General features: G+C 42.4%; 1 protein-coding gene across 10 annotated transcripts in view; it reads right to left on the minus strand.

Annotated features, from left to right (window-relative positions):
- LOC126356289 (actin-binding LIM protein 1) overlaps positions 1-26762 on the minus strand; it is a 326791-nt gene that overhangs the window by 111393 nt on the left and 188636 nt on the right. For all 10 annotated transcript variants that reach the window (XM_050007180.1, XM_050007179.1, XM_050007178.1 and 7 more), the window contains one exon: positions 4541-4636. In XM_050007180.1, coding sequence (XP_049863137.1) covers positions 4541-4636 — 96 coding nt within the window. The remainder of the gene's footprint in view (positions 1-4540; positions 4637-26762) is intronic.

Raw genomic sequence — 26762 nt, forward strand, 5'->3', positions numbered from 1 at the left:
CCTAAGTAACATTTCTGGCCAACACCAAACCAACACCCTTCCTGTGGCACCTCATTTGTACTCTTGAGTACTTTTGAGAAAACTTATTCATTCTTGCTGCTGTTATGTTGCCTTTCAGGCATTGTATTTTTTAAATATGCAACAAATAATATACGGCTTCATCCTCAGCCATAATTACTTCACTTTTGAAGGCCAGACCTACAAACAAAGGGGAACTGCCGTGGGAAACAGGATGGCTCCGTCCTATGCCAACCCCTTCATGGGCCGCATGTAGGAGGCTTTCCTGAAGACCCAACAGCTGCTTCCCCTGGCCTGGTATAGGTTTATAGATGAAATCTTTGTGGTCTGGACTCATGGTGAAGAAACACTCCTTGATTTCCTCCATAACCTCAACTCCTTTACGAATCTGAATTTCATCTGGTCCTTCTCCAAAACCCAAGCCACCTTCCTGGATGTTGACCTTCATCTAGTTGAAGCTCACATCCACACCACTGTCCATATCAAACCCACAAACAAACAACAGTACCTTCACTTTGATAGCTGCCATCTATTCCACATCAAATGCTCCCTTCCCTACAGCCTAGATATTCGTGGTAAATGTATCTGCTCCAGTGACGAATCCCTCAACAATTACACCAATAACCTGACCAGTGCATTCCTCTCCCGCAACTATCTTACAGACCTTGACCACAAACAGATCTCCCGAGCAATACATTCCTTCCCGTCCAACAACAATGTTCCTACCCTCAGACCACACAGAAGCATCCCCCCGTCACCCAATATTATCCTGGCCTCGAATACATCAACAAATTACACCGCCATGGATATGACTTGCTCAAGTCAACCCCTGAAATGAGATCATCCCTTGACAAAATTGTCCCCACACCACCCAGAGTTGCCTTTCATCGCCCCCCTAACCTCCGTAACATCATTGTTAAACCCTACAATATTCCCAGACTACCTTCTCTACCCAGCGGTTCCTACCCCTGTAACCGACCCTGCTGCAAAACCTGCCCCGTGCACCCCCCCCCCCCCCCCCACAACCACCTACTCCAGCCCCGCTACTGGTAAAACATACACAATTCAAGGCAGGGCCACATGTGAAACCACACGTCATTTATCAGCTGACATGCCTGCACTGCACTGCACAGCCTTTTACATTGGTATGACAACAACTAAACTGGCTGAGCGCATGAACGGACACAGACGAACTGTCCGCCTAGGAGATGTCCAATACCCAGTAGCGGAGCATGCCTTTCAGCATAATTCTAGGGAACTAGGAACCTGCTACACCGTATGTGCCATTTGGCTTCTCCCACCCAACACCAGTCCCTCTGAACTGCGGAGATGGGAACTTGCACTCCAACACATCCTTTCATCCCGCCATCCCCCTGGACTGAACCTACGTTAAACAACCTTACTCCCATTTACTCTTCAGTCTTCTCCTCTTTCCCTTTCCTCTTTAGCCATTCATGCATCTTTTCGTCCTACATCTTTATACTCTATACCTCTTTACTTCCGTATGCGTCCTCTTTGGTTTGAAGCTGGCACAGTACCTACAGTAGAATATCTTTGGCTTCCCTCTGACAACCATGCCTCCATCCTTCCTACCCTCCCTATTTTCCTTTCCCTGTTGCTTCATAACCTGGGTTGTGAGTAACTAAATCCACTTTCCCTTCTCCCCTTTCTTTCCCCTCTCTCCTCCCTGATGAAGGAACATTTATTCCAAAAGCTAGGAACTTAAATTTTCGGTTGTTTTTTGTGTATCTGTCGGCTGTACTGCACTGAGGTAAGTACTGGCCAGCCCCTCTATCTCTTTGTTAGTATTTGTAAGATTTAGTTTTGCACTTAGGACAAGTTTTTGGAGACAACATTCCATTCAAACACATTCCTGAGACAAGAAGTACAATAATGTAAGTTAAAAGATCTGTATTTCAAGTTCTAAGTTTAATATTGAGAACATGTTACTGATGCTGGCTTGTATTTTTTTAATTTCAAGAACTACACAAAACCTGCGCCATATGAATGTGGACCAAGTCCACTGCTCCATTTTCAGAGAAATTTATTGCAATTTTATATTTAAAAAAATTGATGCGCCTTAAATTTGCTATGTAAGTAAGAGAAAAAAGTATTCTTTACTATATTTTTATGCCAGAGAAAATCATTATTTTTTCATGTATAAGCACACTGGCCTTAGAAGAACGAAGATTAGAGTTCAACACCCTGTTGACAGTGCGATCATCAGAGCATACGCCTGAATTACGAAATAGTAGGGAAAGAAATTGCCCTTGCCCTTTTTCTAGGGATCCCTCCAAGCATTTGCCTGGAGAGATTTAGGGAAACCATGGAAAACCTAAATCTGCATTGTCAGACAGGTATGTAAACCACTGTCTTCATGAATGAGGTTCTAATGTGCTAACCACTCACACAACTGCTTGGTCTTATTGCCCATAGAGGTAACAAGTATAAATTCATGTCTCATTAACAATTTGTAATAGATTTGCACCATAAAAATTGGGCATTGCTTAAATAATTTAGATATACACTGAGATTTTCCACATGATTAGTTGTTTTGTGGCTATTTGATAAAATCGTATGTTTTTAAGATTATTATTAATTTTATGTAATTTGATGACAAAAATATTTCCCGAGGTTAAATTAAGGTGGTGCCTAATGTTTTTTTAAGTGCGATTTACGGTCATTTATGTTATTTTTGCCCCACTTCAAGTAATGTTTTTCACTTTATACTCTGCACACAAGAATTACAAACTGCTGATCAATTGGTATTAGGTTTCAATTTAATTTTGAGAGTGAACAAGTTGTTAAGCAAATTTGTCTTTTGGAGTAGCAATGTTAAAAATGAGAGTCACAATATTAATTTGTAAGGAAACCTGAGTACTGAACAGATTTATGAGTATCTTAGACATGTTGCATGTGTGTAACTCAAGCTTTCGCAACCCACGGTTGCTTCATCAGGAAAGCGGGAAGGAGAGGGAAAGACGAAGGATACATATAAAATATATAAAATAGAAAGAAACTTCCACACGGGAAAAATATATTAAAAACAAAGATTCCAAGACTTACCAAGCGGGAAAGCGCCGGCAGACAGGCACATGAACAAAACACACAAACACACACACAGAATTACTAGCTTTCGCAACCGATGGTTGCTTCTTCAGGAAGGAGAGGGAAAGACGAAAGGATGTGGGTTTTAAGGGAGAGGGTAAGGAGTCATTCCAATCCCGGGAGCGGCAAGACTTCCCTTAGGGGAAAAAAAGGACAGGTGTACACTCACGCGCACACACACACATATCCATCCGCACTAGTAATTTTGTGTGTGTGTGTGTGTGTGTGTGTGTGTGTGTGTGTGTGTGTGTGTGTGTTTTGTTCATGTGCCTGTCTGCCGGCGCTTTCCCGCTTGGTAAGTCTTGGAATCTTTGTTTTTAATATATATATATATATATATATAATGTGTTTTTTTATGTTTTCAGAGCAAGCACTCTTACACTTATTAGTGCTTTTCAATGCCATTTTTTGAGAACTGTTTCTTTTGAGTGGGTGTCACTCGAAGTGATATTGCTTATCTGGCACTCCTTACTTCGTATTGGCAGGTCAACTATGATAAATTCCTTTTAAAAAAAAGCTGGAGATAACTATTATTCCTGACTGTAGCTTGTCATCCTGGAAAACTGATAATCTGATTATCTGATCATCTGTAGGAGTCAGTCTGCAACGTAAGTTCATAAGTTTTAAATCTTTGATTCAGCTTCAAATATTCGCAAGGTTTTGCTCCATGTCTGATTTGGCCCCACTCTAAAACCTAGGCAGGTACACAGTAGAAATACAAAAATTATTTTTCGTTCTCCTATTGTGCAATTTTCTTTTGTTACTGAAAACAAATGAAGGAGTAAATGTACTGGGATGTGAGTGCTAAGAATTCAAAGCTATTTGATGTACTATGTACAATTATCACCTTTCATTTTACTAAATGAATACTTTACTTATTTTAACTGCAGGTCATAGAAGATAATTCAGAAATGCAATAGGGAGTGAGAGCATGAAAAGAGCCAACACACTGTCCCTAGATCAACACAGAGAGATACTTCTGAATGGAAAATCATGTTGAAATGAGTTGTTTTTATTAGTTTATCTCTGGGTTGATTCAATTTTATTTTGTTGCCCTGCTGAACTCCATAGAACTGAAAATTAGAATACGTCTTTGGTAGTAGCTGGTTATTTCTCTGTTTAGAAATTGTATGTTATTAGTCTTTGTGAGAGTAAAACTTTAAATGTTTCATGTTTACCAGCTGCTGGCCTGTTCAGCTACCAAATGGTTTGTCTTTGGTAAGACTGAGATAGTGTCCTTCATATGTTTGTACTATCTGAAACTGATGGCACTTTTTAAACTATCTAATAAAATGCATACATGTACATCAACAACATGGGCACCACAGAGACATGTAAATAGTTAGTCACATGATAGTATCGTCTTTGAAATTGTCTTTAATGCTATTTCCAAATCCAAACAACAGGTACTCACCAATGCATTTGAAACAGGAAATGTGAAAATATTTATCCTGGACTCTGAGAACTTCTCCAGAACACTTCTTCTTACAGTTGTGACAAAATGTTTTGCCTGAAAACAATAAAAAAAAAAAAGAGTGAGTATCACAGCACAGGCAACAAAATGAGAAACATTTGAATCTATATCTCAGTAAAAATTGCCAATGAAAATAATCTGTACTGCCTGGTGACTGCACTGTTGTGTTGTTAAAGTACACGGAATTTCCACTCCAGTGTATTTTACATGTAGTTTTTTAACCAACCAAAAATACTGAACTTCGGTGAACTGGGAAATCAGTCACAGACGAAAATGCTTTCAAAACTGGGTGTTTCTACATCAAGCAAAATTAAGGAAAGAACTGAAGAAACTACAACTACTTCTCTAGACCTTTCCTCTGTTCTATCACAGAATGAAATTCATGCTTCCAAGAAGTAACAGGTATATACATCTTTTCTTTGTGTCAGGTTGCTAATCACATATCTTTTTCTCCCTTTCTTTGACTGTTACTAGAGTTCATAGAGCCTTTCCCACCTGTAATTTAAATGTGAGGGCTTCCTTGTGCAGCTGAGACAAGCTACTGGAAGGAGCTTTAATAGTATGCACAGCATTAGTTTGTGTACTACATGAAATCTTAGCTAACATTGTTATGGGACTTATGAATTACTACTTGGAGCAATTCTTAGATGATGAGCTCACTGTTTATTGATAAAAGTAATATGCTTAAACATTGGAATACACTACACAAAAATTCAGTGTACATCCTTGAATGCAATAGTTTCAAATGCACGTCTCAACAGATCAAACATTTCTAATATACAACAATTTCTCAAATGATGATGTATAAAATCATAATAAGAAAGGCTACTAGCACCTTTATTACAATGCTCAGTTTCAATATCATCCACATTAGACTGCCACTTCAGCTTCGAAAGTACCCCCCCCCCCCTCTCTCTCTCTCTCTCTCCTCTCTCTCTCTCTCTCTCTCTCTCTCTGTGTGTGTGTGTGTGTGTGTGTGTGTGTGTGTGTGTGTGTGTTGTGTGTCAGAGAGAGAGAGAGAGAGAGAGAGAGAGAGAGAGAGAGAGAGAGAGAGAGAGAGAGAGAGAGAGGAGGGGGGGGGGGGTGTCTCTGGATATTTACAGTTGCCCTATGAGTCACAAAGAAATTTTTGTTGGACTGTTTAACAGAGAGACAAACATACACAATTTCCATACACATCAGATCCCACAATGGCCAGTTGTCATAGCCATACAGTCTACTAAACTTGTTGATATAATTTTGTTGGATGTAGTTTGCTGAAGAGCACATTCCTCTGTTACTTATATTTTGTTTCGTCAGGTATCTGAGGTTTCACTTTATTCCTGATAATCACAGACTGATCTTAAAACTTGACACCAGACATTTTATCATCAATTTTAATAAACATTTTTGGACCAGTGATCAAATTTTTAAAAATTTTCTTTTTAAATTTCAGTCTTGATCACACCACGTATGTTACAAGAACATATGTTCTTGTAACATACGTTGTGTGATCAAGACTGATTTTTTATCATCATTCTGGACTGATGTTTAACAGCTGCTTGATCCTGATGATAGTTAAGACTAGCTGTCTACAAAGCAGAGTGAGTTTAGTCACACAGTGTTTGCATGAACTGCTGTTAAAGGTGAACTCAAGAGTTGGATAACATTATGTTAAATGTGCGCTCATAATATGAATAAATTGAAAGAGAACTGGAGCACAAACTACTACTGTACAAGATAATTCAGTTAGTAACATGATGCCAAAATTTTGGGCCAATTAGTCAAGAAATCCGCCTTCAGATTAAAAATAACGATTGGATTACCACCCACCCTTTCAGAATTACCTCATTCTCAGCTTCCAGGGCACACTGAAGTGAAATATAACGCTGGGAAAATGCAGTCAGTCTATATGGGTATAATGACAGTCGTGAATATGGCAAGCGACAGAAGCCAATTAGTTGGCAGGATACCTGGTACTGGGAAAATGCAGTCTACAAAAGACACTGCTTTTAGAAATGTGACCCATCCTGCAATATTGCTCTGGTGTGTGAGACATTTACCAGCAAGGACTATCAGGGGATATTGCGTGTATACAACCAAGAAGGGCTGCACAAATGGGAGCCGTGGGTGGGTGTCAGGGAAACGGCGAAAATCGCGACGCGAAGACGCTTGACATAAGGCGTCTTCCAAAGTTTCGAGAACCAGCAGTAAGTGAGGAATCTAGGCATACTCTAAGAGTCCCTTACGTAGCGATCCCGCACGGATAGCGCAAACAAAGGAATAATTACAGTGCGATAGAGACATTCAAGCGGACGTTGTTCTAGCGCGCCATACATGAACAGAGCAGGAAGAAATAATCCTTATACAACTGGAAGTATCGCCTGCCATGCACTTTACAGTGGTTCGTAGAGTATGGATGTCAACGTAGGAAAACGCTCTCTCGCTCCCTCTTTCACTTGATTCGTGTGGTATTCGCAGAGTGTGAATTAGATCTGAAAATGAGTTAAAGTGTCCCGACACCAGCCACAGCCAGTCCACTGCGCTGCGACGAATTCCGAGCCTGTTGGCGCCAGTCCGTCTCGGGCGCGCATCGATTCGCGGCGAGCCTCCCTCATCTTCACTAACATAGCCTCCTCGCAAACCAACAATCCCGTCCCTCCATTGTGCTGAATAGGCGTTACCGCGCGACCATCGAACACACATTTTGCTCCTGCAAGTCAAGATGCGCCATTGTTCAGACTCTTGTCACTGCACTTGCAGGAACAATATCATTCATTACGAAATAGATGACAGGCTAATGCAAGTGATTAACTGAAGGAGTAGCAGCATTTGTTTATCAAAGAGGGCACTCGTTTATCCGCACTAGAGCCCATCCAGATTATCTAAAATTCTGAATGACATGGATTAAATACCATAAAACACGCGGTATATTAATTTCCATGTAAACACACAAATTATACAATATTATCACATTGTGACCAAATGTTGAATAAATCACAAAATTATTTATGTACATTGAACAAGCAGCGTTATTGCCTCTCGAATTCTTGATGTGTCACGATGTCTTAAGATTGAGCGGCTAATTGTTCCATCACCATCATTTTCCGCTGACGAAAAAATGGCGAATCATCTGATATCATACGCTTGTTATCTCACAGTCAGCCATTAAAATCACTAACACTCATGTCTGAGCATCCTGGGATATCGGCAAATGCTTCAACGAAATTGTCTTTCAATAGTTTTGTTTTATCTAACCAATCGCAGTGTATCTAACTTTTGCCCATGGACCCTACCACACTCTCTCTCTCTCTCTCTCTCTCTCTCTCTCTCTCTCTCTCTCTTGGATGCCATTTTACGCTTCCAACAAACAAGGGCAATTTGTACAACTTTTTAACTGGTACCGTTCCGAGTGCGGTTGGCTGAATTTAAATTTACTGACTGTCGTCGTCTATTGTTGCCGCTAATACTTTCGCAGTATCAAATACTGCACAGCTACCATAATTTTTAAATGCAATCCGATGAACCCAAGATCCGAATCAACAAGGAACAGATAAACGAGATTCCACTGTACAGCAAACTGTCTTTTTGTTCAGCACGTTCAATGCTCAACACAAAAACTTCACTTATCTGTTTCCCTTAGAATGACTCGAATGTGTCTACACAACTGTTGGGAATTTCTTCCGAATGCGCAAAACTTCCATGCGCCGGCATATACAGTACGTATGCCTACTCTACAGAGCGTGACGTGGCGTTCGCACTTCTTTCTGGCATATAATTTAGTTTATGTCTTACACGTTTTACACCTACAGCATCTGTACTTAACTAATCAATAGAAAGTGCATTGCAGAGGATACTTTTCGTGGTTCAACAAATCAGTGTTCCTTCCCATTCCATCTATTCACACATGGAACGCACGAGCAATGATAGCTGTGCGAGTTGATATTGCCTTAATTTCGTGCTGTCTTCCATTATAATATGCTCGGTATCAAATGTTCAAATGTGTGTGAAATCTTATGCGACTTAAATGCTAAGGTCATCAGTCCCTAAGCTTACACAGTACTTAACCCAAATTATCCTAAGGACAAACACACACACACACACACACACACACACACACACACACACACACACACACACACACACATGCCCGAGGGAGGACTCGAACCTCCGCCGGGACCAGCCCGACATCCATGACTGCAGCGCCCAAGACAGCTCGGCTAATCCCGCGCGGCTTCGAAAGACAAAAAGGGGGATGAATTTTGGGTCAAGTGTAATTTATGCGTATGTGTCGAGCATACAACAGTATTGTGTGTTAGTTGTATGACTGATGAGTCCACTGAAGAAACAGATATATGATATTCCTTTCTGTTTCTGGGAACATCTATTTTTTTTTTTTCTTAATATCACTTTTTGTGGACGATAAATAGTTTGGACATGAAAAGAATAGAAGGTTTCGAAATGTGGTGCTACAGAAGAATGCTGAAGATTAGATGGGTAGATCACATAACTAATGAAGTATTGAATAGGATTGGGGAGAAGAGACGTTTGTGGCACAACTTGACCAGAAGAAGGGATCGGTTGGTAGGACATGTTCTGAGGCATCGAGGGATCACCAATTTAGTATTGGAGGGCAGCGAGGAGGGTAAAAATCGTAGAGGGAGACCAAGATATGAATACACTAAGCAGATGCAGAAGGATGTAGGTTGCAATAGGTACTGGGAGATGAAGCTTGCACAGGATAGGGTAGCATGGAGAGCTGCATCAAACCAGTCTCAGGATTGAAGACAACAACAACAACTTTTTGTTTTATCGAAAAAGATAGGAATTGTGTTTTAATTTTGCGTACGTGCTTTGACTTGTATCTGACGGAAACTAAGGGCTAACGGTTCACATGTTACGTCTACAAAAAGGATTTTTGTCATGCAACATACTATCAATAAACTTTATTATTCAATAATAATACTTATTGTGTACCTACATCCACACAAACTTCATCGAAGAGGGAGTAACATTAAGCCATCCACCGCGTCTACATCCTGAGTACGTCATAATGTCAGTTTTCTTTTGTCTATGTACATATTGCAGCCACAAGCAAGCACACTTACACTGCATTCAGCATCCGACTCAATTCGTGTTAACTTGCGGCGACCACTGCTGAAACGCATAACGCTGATTAATTTCCCCGTGTTCTACCAACGAATTTGTCATTTCATTTACGTTCAGGTGTACCTATTATACGTGGGCGTTCCACTTCGCATCCCCAAACGCTGTAATATAATGTTATTATAATGATATTTATGCTTCCAGTTGTGATGCATTAATCATGTAGTCGATACTGCTACATCTCTTTACGCTGCAGAGAGTGTGTAATTTCACTGCCAATTCTCGTGTTCCAGCTAACCCTATAAGGGAGCGTTGTTTGGCGCAGTAGAGGTAGGTGTTGAGAGTGTCCCTGCCTGCCCCCCACCTTTAGCCCTGAAAAACGGAAGAGGGAAAGCGCGAGCACACAACAATCCAACGGCCGCGGTATTCTGGCGGGTCGTCCAGCCGAAGCAAAAAAAAAAAAAGCGCCAGCGTTAAAGGCCATCGTGAGTGGCTAACTACGACCTCATCCTGTCTGGCTGCAAGTATGCCACGGTCGATCCCTACTCGTAGCTTGCAGCGCTTCACCTCCGACCAACTTATTCTCCCTGCGTTTCAAGAACCCTTGCTTCAACAATGTTGAGCAGGAGGGGGCTGAAAACGAACGGTTAGGTCATCTGTGTCAGGGCTGGTGTGTAACACGCATTCGACAACTCATCTATCGCAACCTCCCCGTTTATCTGGTATAACAGTGGCGCGATGAATGCTTGGGAGCATTTCGGCGGTTGGAAAAACGGAGTTGCATTGCTTGAAACTCACGAAGAGCTCTCAGCACACGCTAACTTACTCACTGGCATGTACATCGAGCTTCTGGCGTAGGATTGGAAGACGTAGCCCAAAATGTTTCCCGTGCTTGAATATTTAATGCGACATAATTGTACAGTCGACCGGTATACTCGTACTTCTTGGCGTTGTACAAAAAGGTTGTGCTGGGCTTAGCTACCCAAAACATTCCAAAAACCAATTGGAAATACTGAAGGATGGCAGCTGAGCGGGTGTGAAAAAAAAGTATTCCCTCTTTTGAGAAGTGATTATAGACCAACACACGAAAAAATGTCTAGCAAACAAGGGCTATTAAATGCAAAGTTTAAGAACTGAGAGTACTTGTTCTTCTTAGTTTCTGTGTAACATATTATTCCACGATCTATGGAATGCAACAAGCAAATGAGGGAACATTCCTCTGTTATTGTCCATGCAGTAAACTTCGGTTAGTGTTGCTACTGTAAACCATAGTCATAGTCTGGGTAAGTGTAGAGCACAAGTTAGCTCCAAAGGAGCCACTTTGTTGTATCAAGTTTGTGAAAAGCTTTTACACTATAGTTTTAGCTTCGCACTACCCAACATAAGAGAAGGCTATTATTTCACACGGGAAATAGCTTGACGGTTGCTTCTATTTGCAGACCATAACGGAAGATTAGGTCTTGCATGCCTGAAGATAAATGCAGATGCTAGATACGCCTGCAGGTTGGCCTTTTGGTCTGACCATGATGGGTATCTGTACAATGCCCTCGTCACTCGTGGTCAGGACAGTGTTCTGTTTAGTTGTATTATGTCTAACGTGCGCAAATTGTTTGCGCTCGAATGGTCAGTGTATCCGTAAACAAGGTAGCCGAAGAGTTTGGTGTTTGAAGAGGCACCGTATCGAAGATTTATACCGCACATAGGGAAAGCGGGAAACATCATCTACCTAGTCAAAGTGTGAGATGAATGATCGTGACAGACGGCCACAGAGGACTGTTACGAAATATAAGGGGACGACAAATGGAAAAGTCACCGCAGATCTGAATCTCGCACTCGCGAACCCTGGTCGGCACGAAATCACTGAGGGAGTGCCATAAAGCAGGGAATTGTGAGGCGAGCTGGAGTTCAAAACCACTCATCAGTGAAACAAGTGCTCATAATTGGAAAACGTGGTGCCGAAGCCACAAAACCTCGACTATGGAGCAATGGAAGAATATCGTTTAGTGGAAGAATCTTGTTTAACATTGCTTCCAACTTCTGGCCGAGTTTATGTCCCAAGAGTGAAAGATGGTGGAGGTTCGGTGATGATTTGAGCAGCCACATCGTGGTATGCCATGGGCTCAATGGTTAGTCTGCAAGACTGCGCTACTGCAAAGATTTATGTGACCATTTTGGCTGATCAGGTCCATCCAATGGCGCAATGTTTGTTCCACAATGGTGATGCTGCGTCGCAAGATAACAGGGGTGCCACTGTGGTCTACTTTGGGGAGATAGGGCGCATATTCGCTATCCATCTCCAACATCTTTACCTCAACTTGCCACCATTTTACAAGTAGAATGGTATAAGATTCCTTTGAAAACCATAGAGAACCTGTATTTATGCATTCAGAGACGACTAGAAGCTGTTTCGAATGCCAACGGTTAACTCACACCATATTAGGCACGGTAATGTGTTGGGGTTTTGCCCCGTTTACATATTCTGCAGTTCACGCTGTTGGTAGACAAGAGGTGGATAACCTCCTGCCTGCTTATAACGTATCACTGTTAACTGCGTAATACATTTGGACTACGCTTAGCCAAGCATTTTATATCTGGTGAGGGTGCATAATGCATTGAAACTCATCATAATTATGTAAATAAAAATACTTTGGGATCGAGAGAGAACATTTTCATATTATTAAATAGCTGAGTAGTGAGTACATGCCGTTGTCCAGGTATGTATTTACTTCCGTTCGTCCATCTCCTCCTTCCCCGTCTCTCTGTCAATCTGCTCCTCCCCCTCTATCCATCTTCTGCTCCTCCTCCTCCTCTCTTAGTCAATCATCTCCTCTCTTCACCCCTTTCCTTTCTGTGTCCACCTGCTCCTCTCCCATCTCTGTTTATTTCCTCCTCCCCTATGTCTGTTCATCTCCTTCTGCCACATGTCTATGCCTGTCTATTCCCTCCCCCTGTCCTGTCCAACACCACCTCTTTCCTCTCTCTATCCATTTCACCTCCCTTATCTCCGCCTATCTCCTCCTCCTTCACCCTCGCTGTATGTCCATCTCCTCGTCCTCCTCTGTATCACATACAATCCAACAGGAGACTGGTGGATCTTACACCTGTAGTATTTCTTTCCAGTTGCAACTAATATACCGCTACGGTCGCAGGTTCGAATCCTGCCTCGGGCATGGATATGTGTGATGTCCTTAGGTTAGTTAGGTTTCAGTAGTTCTAAGTTCTAGGGGACTGATGACCTCAGATGTTAAATCCCATAGTGCTCAGAGCCATTTGAACCATTTTTGAACTAATATCTGTAGCAAATTTGACTCTTTGCTGGAACACGCACATGCCGAATATATTTCACGCATATTTAACATATTCCACGCGTATTTGTACACATATTTCACCTGTATATTTAGCGGTTTTCCTCTACAGTTTCATTTTCACGCAGCTTCACTTTTATGACGTATCTCCTGTATTATGTGCCGTCAATGACATAATTTTGCAGGTTCATCCAGTTGTATATACGCCTACTGTCTGTGAAATGTGTAGTGAATAGAGGTAGTGGTAAAGAAGTAATAAATTAAAAGCCATGCATCGAGCGACAATTTTCACGCATCTCAGTGTTTATGACGTCGTATCTTCTGAACTGATGAAAATGATATTTTTCTAGGCATATTCAGTGGCATACGTAAATGTTGTCTGTGACCCGTGTTGCGAATAGAGTTAGAAGCAAAGAAGGCATGTATGATGCAGTAGCTTTTCTGTCACCATAGTGTTTATAATACTGTATCTCCTGAACTAAGTGTAGTACAATGATGTAATTTCTTTCGTACATTCAGAGGTACATCTAAATACTGTCTATAAAATATGTCAAGCATGCATTTAGTAGTAAATAAGTAAAAAATTAAAACGTCATGCTTCAAGTGGCATTTTTACTGCACGGGTGGCGTAAACTTAGTACGCAACGAACTATTGGATGACTATATTACACACACATTCTCGCGTCGTGGGATACACTGCTTTTACCCCCACCCCTTTGATAGGGGGTGGTTCTTACACCCCCCCCCCCCCCCCCCCAGTAAATGACATTTGGTATCAAGATTGGTTCAAATCAGCCCAATGGTTTAGGTGGAGACGAGGAATATACATATATTTTTATAATTTGTATGGATTCGCGACTATGTAAGTCCCGCGAAGCAATACTGGAAGAACCTCAGCAAAGGGGAATGGATATCGGTTGATACACTATACAATACACGAGTTAGCAACTGCTGTCTGGTTGATAAAACCGGGTCAGGTCACAGGCCTAGGTGGGCAGTCCTCTGCGAATGGAATTTGGCAGCAGGTCTCACGAACCGGCTCAAGTTATAAGCTGCCTCACCAGCTACCTTTTCATTCTGAACACTACCAAATACACAATTCTAACAGGGCTGTACAAGTCTTTCAAATATGGCAACGAGTTCGTGGTCTGTCGTATCTACTTTCACTGCGCATTCATGACAACCCGTCCCTCCTTTCTGGGAATCCGAAAGCAGCATCGGTCGACTTCAGCGACGACGAAACACGAACCATAAGAATGCGCTCCCAAGCACTTACACGTAGCAAAGCTACAATTCTCGTTGCTTTCATTCCAGAATGATGCAATCAATGCAGAACCTGAGGAGGGAGAATCATAATTTTAATAGTTATATAAGAAATCGGCAAATATACTTTTAATTAACACTGATTATGAGACCACAATTGTTCTTTCGAACTACTGTTCTACTTTACGAGGATTCATCGCAGCCAGGCCGTCATACTAATATGGAGACAAAAAAATTAGTATGCTTTTGATGGATTTATACCTTGGTACTCACTCCCACAATGCACGTAATTTCCTTGTGCACTTTGACTTATTAAACGTAATCTGCGACAAAAAACTGCTTTCTCCTGTGAAATTTCTCTTTCTCAGATCTCCGTGTACTGCGTCGACGCAAATTTAGCTCAATGTGCTTGGACACGCATCCAGGAGGAGCAGTGGTTCAAATTCCCACCCTTTAGTTCACCCCGAAGTCCAAAATGAGTACAACCGAATGCCGGGACAGTTCCTCGAAGAAGAAGAAGAAGAAGAAGGCACAGCCGATTCCCTTCCACGTAATACGAGTTTCGGCTGTCTCTTACGATGATCTAATCGACAGGACTTGCAACGTATCCTTTCTTCGACGTTTGGAAATCTGAAGTCTAAGGGAAGAATGGCCAGTTGCAGCGTGATGCAGATTACACGATCCCCTGCTATTAAGACGATAAACAGCAAGTCTTATATTGGTAAGGGCATATCTATTTGAATCAGATAGCTGGCTAATAAAGCATTACGGTGGTCAGACTAAAACAGACATCGACAACTGCTTTACGTTGACGTAGAAGTATATCACCGCTTACTATATTTTCCTTTCATCAATGCCCTCTCACCATCAACCATTTCAGCGTGCGCCATTAGTATTCTGGACTAAACCTAAATACACGTCAACATACATTAATGATCTGGCCAACAGTATGAACAGTAACTTCTGATTTTCTGCAGATGATGCAGTTATGTATGAAGTACTATTAGAAAAGTGTGGCACAAATATTCAGTCGGCTCTTGATATTTCCAAACAATGTAAAGATTAGCAGCTAGTTAAATGTACACAAATGTAAAATCATGCACTTCACAAAACGAAAAAAACATGAATATGGTCCATAACGCATACAAATACCAGGGTGTAATAATTTGTAAGGAAATAATGTGGAATGATCGGGTAGTCTTAAGTCATCCGTAAAGTGGGATACACTGAGAAAGGGTAGTCAGGTTCCAACGGAAACTACTTACAAAACACTCGTGATATCTATCGTCTGATATTGCGAAAGTGTGTGGGACATGTAGCAAATAGCGCCAACAAGGGGCTAATGAACGTATACAGAGAAGGGCAGCACACACTGTGATAGGTTTATGTGAGGAACCTAGGATGAACTATAGTCCCTCTACGCATTGTCTAGAGAGATCGCAAGGATAAGATTACACTATTAAAGTGCACACAAAGGTATTTAAGCTGTCAGTTCTTCCCGCGCTCATGCACCGTTGGAACGGAAAGGAAGTCTGACATCTCGTATAATGCTAAATACCCTCTGCCGTTCACTCCATAATGGTATCCAGATGGTAAGTAGAAGTAAATGTATTACCACACGTATAATTTTTGAAACACTAACTATGGAACTTTCTACTATACCACACTTTAGTTTCATCTCGTTCCAACCACAGATGTAACAGCCAAAGAATCTAATCATATGCCTGTATACGAGCTGTTATTCTTTCACTTATTATCTTCAAAGAGCACAGAATTAAACTTAGGGGGATTGAAGAACGTTCACAGTAAGATACAGTCCGGAAAAGCTGGCCTTGAAATTTTCCAATTGGCTTTATACAAGATGTACAGCATCTTACTGCCATTGCCTTCTATTTAATCGTTCTTGCGTGTGATCTTGCTCCCCAACGTTCTAGTAGAAAATTCACTTTAAATACAAATGTTTTATTTCATATCTCCACACATGGTTTTTTTTTATTTGCATGAAAAGACTGACTACGTACTTGTTTCTCATTAATCACAAAGTCAAAGCTGCTGTGTGTTACGTGAAATGCTCAGCTACAAACTGATCTAAATTCCGATTTAGTTGGTAATGTTTAAAAAACCTAATTTTGGACATTACTACTATTCTTATTACGTGAGATTTCCTGATGAGGCAACTGTGGAGGAAAATGAGAGCTTAAAAAGTATGCCGTTCGCTGACTTTGTCAGAGCACAACATTGTTAGCAATAGTGTCTATAACTGAATTTCAGGGGTAAACACGATATTAGTTCTCTACATTTACCACCACGGAAAAAGTACCGATTCATGCCTGCAAAGTTCTCCGTAAACGCACAAACTTACTTCTTTCGGTAGCAAACACAGGGTTACTGAACCGATGGGTTTCGGGAAGTGTAGGAATCCAGTTTAGCTGCCTCAGTCTGTAGCTTTTGGGCGCGATGCCTGAAGAGAGGCGGGTTCTGTTCCGCATGATGGCCGTTTTCAGAATCGATGTACGGAGCTGATTTATAAATAGACGAGCGTAACAAAAGGAGCGGCTTTGAAGTTCGCCATGGTGGTGCCCTTTTTAATCCCGGCCAGCCAGCAGTTGCGGCTTGCTGCTGACGCGATGACGTGGCCCTCCAGTGCCACATTCCGTCGCAGGCAGCTAGCCAAGCGCCATGCCGACTGCCCAGCCTCACGTGAAAGCCACTCGCTCGCCAGACACGTTCACTTTCGGCGCTTTCGCGGTCGTCGATCCCAGACAAGCACCACCCGCCACTTCCTGCACAACCCAGCCACATACACTAACAGTTACTACGAGACTGGCAGCATCGTGGCGAGGTTTACCGAAGCACTTTAAAGCTCCGGTTCGTAACGCACTCACGCAACAGTATGTCTCCTGCAGAGTTTTTGTAACACTGAAGGTGTGGAGGTGTTTGTTTGTGGAGTTTCTGTTCTGCAATACCAAGCTCCTTAACACACGAAGACAAGACGCCACGATCTGTAGCAGCGGTCTGATGACGTAACAACTGACTGTTGTGCGGATACCTGTAAACAGTTCAACTAGCTAAACTTCACTACATTCCTAAGGGTGTTCCAGCATTATGAAACGATATCTTCTACACACAAGTATGCTTTAGACGACGGCCTAATATCAATACAAATAAAATAACCAAGAATATTTTGACACATTGCGTAGCCTCCGTAACACACACAACGGTACCTTCCGGAGTACTAGTGTTGATGGTAATTCTCTCGCCTGCTACGTTTATCTAATGGGGACAGCTCGCACGGTAGGTAATTCTTGATTAGCAACAAAATTAGATTCGCTGAAATTAAATGAACGGATGGTTGAAATGACATCCACGAAGAAGTGATTACGTCAAATGATACAACCGAAAGCGGGTCAGAACTACTAAATCCAAAATACGAATTTATGTTGGGACAAAAAATTTCTTAGAATGAGAGAGTGAGTGTCAAGCATGGAGTGGAGCTATCACAGCCAATAATAACCGGACATACTGGTTAGAGTACCGGTCTGGAATAAATTTTCAACTGTCAAAACAGAGATGTCCAAAAAAATTTAGACACCCTTTGGTAGTTAGTATCTTTGGAACAAAATGACATATCGTTGCATTTCTGCGTGGTAGCGTAGTCAACTGTTTTCTCTACAGATCTTGGCGCCTGTTTTCCAGCAGACGACAGTGCAGCAATTAATGAAGAAAGGTTGTCGTTTGAGCAACTCAAGGTCGTACTGAAGTGGTACTGGAAGTACGAAAACATCCCGGAAGTACATCGGCAATTGTGTAATGTGTACAGAACTCAGCCACCAACACGTACAATAATGTATCGTATTCGAGAAATTTGATGCCGACGGTACTGTTCAGGAAGTGCATAAGGAAATGTCTCATCGACCAAAAATATCAACATACCCAACTTCCACCGCTGCTGTGTTGCAACAATTTACTAGGTCACCTCAAAAATTTGTGAAGCAGGGTGCACGTGAAAGCGGGGTAAGCCGATCAAGCGCAGGACAAATTCTGAAAGCTGCAAAGTGGAAAGTCGGCATTCCAAGCAAGCTGCACGCTATGAACGAGGATGACCCGGATCGAAAAATGGAGTACAGCGTGTGATTTGAAGGCCTCGCGAGGATGAACAGTTTGCAGGGATGGTTATCTGGTCCGGCGAGACGCAGTTCAAACTGAACGGTGCTGCAAACCACAAAAAATGCGTGTACCGGTCTCCTGAATATCCACACGTTCATGTAGGAAACATTTTATCTATCGGGTGATTGTATAGTGCGGGTTCTGTCATAGGCGCGGCCTGATTGCTCCACACTTTTTAGAAGATACCGCAACTGGTGAGGCGTATCTTCATATGCTGCAAACGTCGATTTTACCTGCCACCTGAGAGGAGTTTGGCAATGAAAGATTCTACCTGCAACAAAATGGCGCTATGCTTCACAGCCACAGAAACGTCAGATCCTACGTGGATGAAAATCTATCTGAACTATGGACAGGTTGGAAGGGCAGCTGTCGAGTACCCACCACGGTCTCCAGACCTTATACTTCTTGACTTCTACCTACGCAAGATCTTGAAAAATGAAGTTTATCAACAGAAGCTAGCTACACTGAACGAGCTACGAGAAACCATAGAGGCGTCCTGTGCGCCTATCACACCGGCAAACACACAAAGCAAGCTTCCCCCATGCAAGAATTTTAACAGTATGTTATTTTGTTTGCCGGCCGGAGTGGCCGTGCGGTTCTAGGCGCTACAGTCTGGAGCCGAGCGACCGCCACGTCGCAGGTTCGAATCCTGCCTCAGGCATGGATGTGTGTGATGTTCTTAGGTTAGTTAGGTTTAATTAGTTCTAAGTTCAAGGCGACTGATGACCTCAGAAGATAAGTCGCATAGTGCTCAGAGCCCAGAGCCTGTTATTTTGTTTCATTAATTTTAATATAAACGTAATTAATTTTAATATAAACGTAATAAAGTGACTAATTTTCATCGCGAGAATTAATTACAGTGGCGAGACCCATCTCGAAGAGAGTACCATCAGATATCCCTAGATCGCGGGACGAACGAAACCTTCGGAACTGGACACAGTCATGATTGCAATTTTTTATTTATTTATTAGTCGCCGTTGTTATGCACAGTCTGCAGCCTAGAAGATATTTCATGCCATTTTTCACAACTTTGTATTATTAAAATCCGCAGGGCATTAAAAACGCCATGGCAGATCTTTGCGATAGTACCGATGAAAGTCACTAGACCTCGGGCCGATTAAAAAATCGAACAGAACCCGAGATTTCCCGAACTTCGGCGTCAACTGTTCGAACAGTTCGAGTCGTGTTCAAACACAGCCCATTTAACAGACACGGTACCTGATCAGTCTAGTAAAATCGAGTCGCTCTCTGGATCGCCCTAACAAAATCTATTCAGGAGTAACGTGAAAATATAACAGCCGATGTGCCGTGTTTAAACGTGGTGTGCGAGTTGCAGGCAGCTGCGACATAGAAGTCGGTTTCCCGCGCACGAGCCCAGATGCGGCGGCTCGTCTTCATCTAGAATAATTGAGGGGCGAGAAGGGGAGGGGGTGGGATGGGGAGAGGGGAAGGCAAAGGGCGCGGCCAGAGCGACAAAAAATGGCTGCGTGGGAACCACATGAGGCGGCGCTGCCCTGACACACCGCCAGGCAGACAGCGCAGGAATGACCAGCAGCCGCTACAGTAGAAGGAGGCAAAACGCTCACGGGAACAAACAAGTACAGTATCGATCGACATAACTGACAGCCCAATATTAACATGGAACTGGAATTCTGAGCACGTTGAGTCAATTTCATTCGCTGCCGTGCTGTTACATCTACAAGGTGGGTCAAAAGTCACGAAGGGTTTTATACCGTGAGTAACTATTTGTTCTTTTCTCCTTTCTTTTGCTACCAAACTGCAGCAGAGCAAGAAAGCGAGACAGACCATGGAAAAAATCAGCATCATTCAACTTACCGAAATTGCGGAGATTTACTTCGGAAACCAAGCGTCAATTGTTCCCACACGTTGAGCTGTCGCCACATGGAAACCATTTTTCTTCGTTCGATTCAGCGCTGCAGACGAAAGGGTTCAGACAGCGAATTACCAAAATGTGGACTAAGTTCGGAACGTTAAAACACCTAACGAGAACAATATAGTGTTGATGAGAATGCAGGAACTTCAATATGGAGACGTTAAGGCCATCCGGTGTTAGCAAGGACGTCACTTCTGCTACTTCTGATATTTGCTTCACCATCCGTATAAAAGCCGAATTGTGCAACAGTTGCGCACACACACACACACACACACACACACACACACACACACACACACACACACCACCACCACCACCACCACCACCACCACCGTCGTCGTCGTCGTCGTCGAAGACTCGCATATTCAGTTCAGATATGGCCACGGAAAACAATGATTTCAGCCTCAAGTTGTTGATACATGACTATACGCAATGGCTTTGTTAACAAACAAAATAGTCGGTTTTGAGGCAGTAAGAACCCACACTCCATGAATGAGCGTAAATTGCAACCTGTATAATGCACTGTTGCAATGTGTCACGACGGCAGAAACGCTCACTGGGCCGCACTTCTTTATAGATGATGAAGCCAATGCAGTAACGGTGATTGGTTATAACGGTGATTGGTTATCGATATCAAAACATGATTACCACCAAAAGCGTCCTGCAGTGGAGAACATGCCTGAGACGTGGTTTCAAGAAGATAGGGGCAACAGCACACACGGCAAGGGCCTCCACTGGGCTTCTGAGGACCATTTTCGGCCACTGCATCATCTCGAGAAACAACGACATACAGTGAACTGACCCTCCTGTTCGCTTGACCTCACTACGCTTGATTATTTTCTTTGGAGCTATCTGAAGGACAAAATGCGTGAGAACCAACCGCAAACAATGCAGGAGCTTAAGAAAAAATTCGTACAGAAAATACGGGCACTTGGTCATAAGTTTTGAATGAACCATGTGCTGTACGGGACCCTTAACTTTGTAGCCCGTAATGGCTAACATCCACCTGAAATTATATTCCACAAATAAGTGTAAACAATCCCCCATCCTTGGTCTATAGTCTGTGAAATAGCAATGGAAACTAATGGTAAATGAAAAAGCTATTCACAGTTGTGGCCAAAATGGTTGTCTATGTGCCTCTGCAGCAGCACAGTCTCCCTCGAATACACATTCTCTGAACTTACGCAACACCGTTCTGCGATAACAGCGCCTTATTCTAGCTACGTTTCCCCGAGCACCTTTCTAACGGCTTTAACAGCTTGTTAGATTTCTGCTCTCATTATGTCCTCAGGCTCCAAAGCAGTTTATACCACTAAATGATGGCTAAAGTTGTCACCCGGTTCCAGTATGTGATTGGCTGTCTAACGGCTTTACGGGCAACCAAAATTAGGTTTTCACATAATTATTAATCGAATTTAAAAATTTAAAATGCTGTCAATATACTCATAAAAAGGTATAGGACAAGTACTGAATTGAGAAACTGCGTATAAGCAATCTCATCCAAATTATCTGGAAATCCCTGTGTAATGCAGAATTGACCACTAGATGTCACGACAGGTGGACCCGCAAGGATAGAAGTAGGCAGGGAGTGCTGTGTTGTCGGCAAAGAAGCAGTACGTACTAACAGTAACAGCAAAATGTGTCTTGTTAGGAGGCCTCAGTGACTTCGAACTTTGACTAGTCAGTGGATGTCACATGAGTAACAAATCCATCAAGAACATTACAGCCCTTCTAAAGCTGCCCAAGTCGACTGTTGGTGATACGACTCAAGTGGAAACGCAGAGAAAAAACTACAGCTAAACCGATACCAGGAAGACTTCGTGTACTAATGGATAAGGACCATCGAGCATCAGGGAGAGCTGTTCTACAAAAGTGCATGAAATCAGCGGAAGGAATCACTCTTCGTTCCAAAGTGCTTACACCAGTCCAGCTAGCACAATGACTGATCGTAACCGTAGGGACTTAAAAAGAATGGGATGCAACTATCGAGTAGCTTCTCACACACCACCTATTTCCGTAGTCAATGGTGGGCGAAGCTTGAGGAAATGTAAGGATCAACGCCACTGGACACTGGATGACTGGAAACGAGTGATTTGTAGTGATGAATCACGCCATTTTTTCTGTGCCAACTCGATGGAATGCCTGAAAAAACGTTGCCTGCCGCCAAGTGTAGTGCCAACAGTGATGCACACAGATGGTCCTTTCACGGTATAGGGGTGTTTCTCGTGGTTTGGGTATGGCCCTCTTACTGTGCTTGAGAAAATGTTAAGGATATGAACACATCTGACAGCACTACGTATTGCGTACAGTAGGGGAACAGTTCGGGGACGGTGATTGCTTGTATCAGAATGAAAATGCACCATGTCATAAAGCGGCATCTGTGAGGATATGGTACGTGGACAATAACATTCCTGAAATGGACTGGCCTGCCCGGAGTCCCAACCTAGACCCAATGGAACGCCTTTGACATGAGTTAGAAAGTCGACTTCGATCCAGACACCAGCGTCCAACACTACCACCTTCCCTGCTTTCGTCTCTCGAGGAAAATATGGCTATCATTTCTTACCTAGTGTAAGTGCCCCTAGCAGAGTTTAAGTCGTCATAAGGGTATCAATGTCCACTATTAGGTGCCCTGTTTCGATCAGATAAGGTATGCCTTGAGTAAGCGTAACTCGCGGCGCGCAGATTATTCAGACTATACTCCTCCAGTGTTTGAGAGCACTTCGCGACTTTCAACAAACTTTATATATAAATTCAAAACCTTTGTCAACTTTTCATCGTTTACAGTCCCACAAAATAAATAATTAGCGTTCTGCGTCTTCAGCTATATAGGTTTCATATGCTTTTAGTCAAATATGTAAGTCAGTAACTCGTTTCTAAAGTAATCCGACGTCTGAAGAGAGTTCAGCGCTTTAAAGAACCGGGTAAAAGTAACTGGTATTCTAGGGTTGATCGCACTATCATGATGTTAGTGATTTCTTTTCAGTTGCACAGCACTTTCTCGGAGCCCTAACAACAAAGCGAAGATTTCTATTCACCTTACAGTGTTCGCCCCATTTCGTTTTGCACCTTAATATTACTCCTAAAAAGTTAATACATGTGGTGTGCTGCGCATGTTCACCACTTATAAAGTAATCGGACACTACTGAGACCTCTCTCTTTGTAGTGGACATTATCTGCATTTATCCACTTTTAAAGTGAGCTGTCATTCCTTACACCAAGTGGAAGGTTTGTCCATTTCCTTACCATTGTGCAAACGACGATTCTTTACTACAAATAACAGCACAGTTAATGAACCATCTGATAGTGGAGCTGACCCCATCTGATAAATTGTTTATCACACTGACGACAATAGAGATCGTGTTACGCTTCCTTGGCGTACACCTGATCTTTCTTTCGTTTTTGCCTAACATTTGCCGTCCGACATATTGCAATGCCGTCAGTTAGTTAGTTCAAATTTCATCAACCCAATTGCATATCTTTACCGACGTTTCGTGTTATCGTATCTTGGACGTTGGTCGATGTGAATTATGGTTTCTTTGGTCCCCTTTTCTACGAAGACAACAGAAGGCACTATTGCAGATATATCTAGCACATTCACTGCAGAGTTGATTAGCTGGTGCGATTCTCTCCATTTGGCACTGGAAACAACCTTCACAAAGGCAAACCGTTTGTTTACAACTGTTCTTAAAAAACACACCCGAAGCAAGTAATTCATCAGAAATGCATACGGTCGAGGTTATAAATCTACTGCCTATTGGCTCTCTCACAGCGTCTTGTTACCCAGTCAAACTGGACCCTTTCCATGCTTTCATCTTTGTTTCTGGCAAAGTATTTCTAAACAGTTTACGTCAGACGACTTCCCGCACACAAAATATATCAACAGTCCGCCTAACAGCTCGAGAAACTGCTCGCAGTATAGAATGTAAGGCCTCGACGAATGTTAAGCATTCTGTTCGCTTTCGTCTCCTCAAAATGCGCACTGACAGAAACATTACAGTTTAAATGGCCATCATATGCAATTTTGTCTGGTGCATTTTTTTCGGCGACCCTACAAACTCCAGAGTTAAGGCAACCGATGCTTTTCGGATTTAAGAGTAATGATATTTCCTGTTTCAGTCTTTTCAGTTTTTTAAAAATCTCTTCGACTTCAGAGCTCCTATCCACAGCCTCTGGTCTTAAATGTTTCAGTATTATTCTCACGTTTGTAAAGAACAAGTAGACAGAAAATCAATCACATGCTGGTAACGTCGAATAATTTTTAATTTTTGCAGATGATCCAAAAATTATGGCTGACAATGTGGAGGTAGAACAAAAATAAACAGACGAACTGAAACAACAGGGAGTAGATGTCTCCTTCGGAGAGAAAAGGGAGGTACTGACAAGCGACACGACTTTAATATAAACATTAAGAACAAAGCTATATGTTTAACGATGTCCGGTTCTGCGCTTACTGGTTCGGCCATGACAGCAACTAATCTGCCTCAGCTGGGAGCCGCTACCAGAGATCGTTGTTGAGCGCTCTCTCTCTCTCTCTCTCTCTCTCTCTCTCTCTCTCTCTCTCTCTCTCCGTGTGAGTCAGTCAGTCAATGTGTGTGTGTGTGTGGGGGGGGGGGGGAGGTCGTTTCTACTTGTTACTGATAATAAAAGCGCACCGTAACTAAGACGTTGGTCGGATATTAATCGTTGGAATTCCGTAATTGCTGTCATCTTGACTTGCATCTCTTGGCATGGTCATGCTGGATTATTTCCTCCCAATGAGTGATCTAAGATTATTGAGTTTCAGCTGGTACGTTATTTCTCTAGAAGAGGGAGATAAAGTTTTTCCCGCCCGTAGCATTCTTTTAAGCTACTCGTGAATCCCGGGTAGTGCTAAAATGCATTGGCTCCCAAACTTGGAGGGGGGGGGGGGGGTAAATATCCCGGTTAAATGTAATTTTTGGAGGTGGGGGGGGGGGGGCAGGGGTAAAAACAAAATGGTTCAAAAACTGTGTTTCGGTCATTAAAGTAAACTACTATTTTTAAAGTTACTTACTATTTCCGCCGTTTCGAACGGCCGTAATATGGATTACATAAGTTTTTTTTTTAAGTACTAGCATTAATGGGTGAGACAAAGCGGTGGGGGCTACAGCTTGTGAAACGAATGTATGAACCACGTCCTCCTCACATAGTCCACACATTCAACATCTACTTTGTACCACGCATCTGTAGCAGTAAAAGTGACACATTACGTCACATATGCTTAACTTTCTTATGCAAATATCTTCTCCGAGCTGTAGGTAGTTCACGCAATAGAACAGAAATTATTCACGATTCACTTCGGAACAAACAAACAAACTAATTGACAGTATAGTCCAACAATAAATCTGTAATGGCTGCAACTCTTTTGTCACTATTATTATTATTATTATTATTATTATTATTATTATTATTATTACTATTACTATTATTATTATTATTTCATCTTTGAACATTCACTGCTAAGAGGCCGTTTGAAATTCAGTTGATCTGAGTTTGTATTATTCTTTCGTTCTTCCAAAATTCTCCGCATACTCTCGCCTTGTTCTCTCTTGCGTTCTTCCGACCACTTATTCCCTGTTTTCTTTTAAGTGTGTTTTGTTTAAGTGTATGTTTATAGTATGTTTCTGAACTATTCTTGATTGCTTATGTTATCTTTGGCCCTTCCCATTTCTTTAATATTTCCTTCTCTTGTAATGATCCATTTTGTTTTGTTTTTGCTAGTGTTTGATACCTCGAAGAGTTGCTTTGGGAGCCTGTTTTCGTTAATCTTGTGGATAAGCACTCCGTCTATAGGCCACAAGTGGCCCATCGGAACCATCCGACCGCCGTGTCATCCTCTGCTAAGGATGCGAATAGAAGGGGCGTGTCGTCAGGACACCGCTCTTCCGGTCGTTTCTTTTACCGGAGCGGCTACTATTCGGTCGAGTAGCTCCTCCATTAGCATCACGAGCCGACTGCACCCCGAAAAATGGCAACAGCGCATGGCAGGCCGGATTGTCACCCATCCAAGAGCCGGCCACGCCCGACAGCGCGTAACTTAGGTGATCTGACGAGAACCGTTGTATCCACTGCAGCAAGGCCGTTGCCATGGGTGCGTTAACAAATGTCTACCGCCACTGTGGATACTTTGTTTTCTTTCTGACGAGTTGTAGGTAACGCACTGAGAATTGCTTCATCACTCCATAAAGAAGGTGGTTAGAAATAAAAAGTACCATATACCAGTAGTCTCACTCACTCATTAGTTCGTGGTTTAGTAAAACACCTACGATAACTGAATAGAATTTGACTTACGTCATTTTAAAGATGGAAGTGTTCTTGGCGGGAGAGATTGGGGGGAGGGGGGAAGGTAATACCTAGACGTCCAGGAATATACTAAGTCTACGATACCCTTCTTTGCATGATGCTTCTAACGTGTTTGCCAGAGGTT

The sequence above is a fragment of the Schistocerca gregaria genome, chromosome 3 (genome assembly GCF_023897955.1).
Source record: "Schistocerca gregaria isolate iqSchGreg1 chromosome 3, iqSchGreg1.2, whole genome shotgun sequence".
NCBI lineage: Eukaryota > Metazoa > Arthropoda > Insecta > Orthoptera > Acrididae > Schistocerca > Schistocerca gregaria.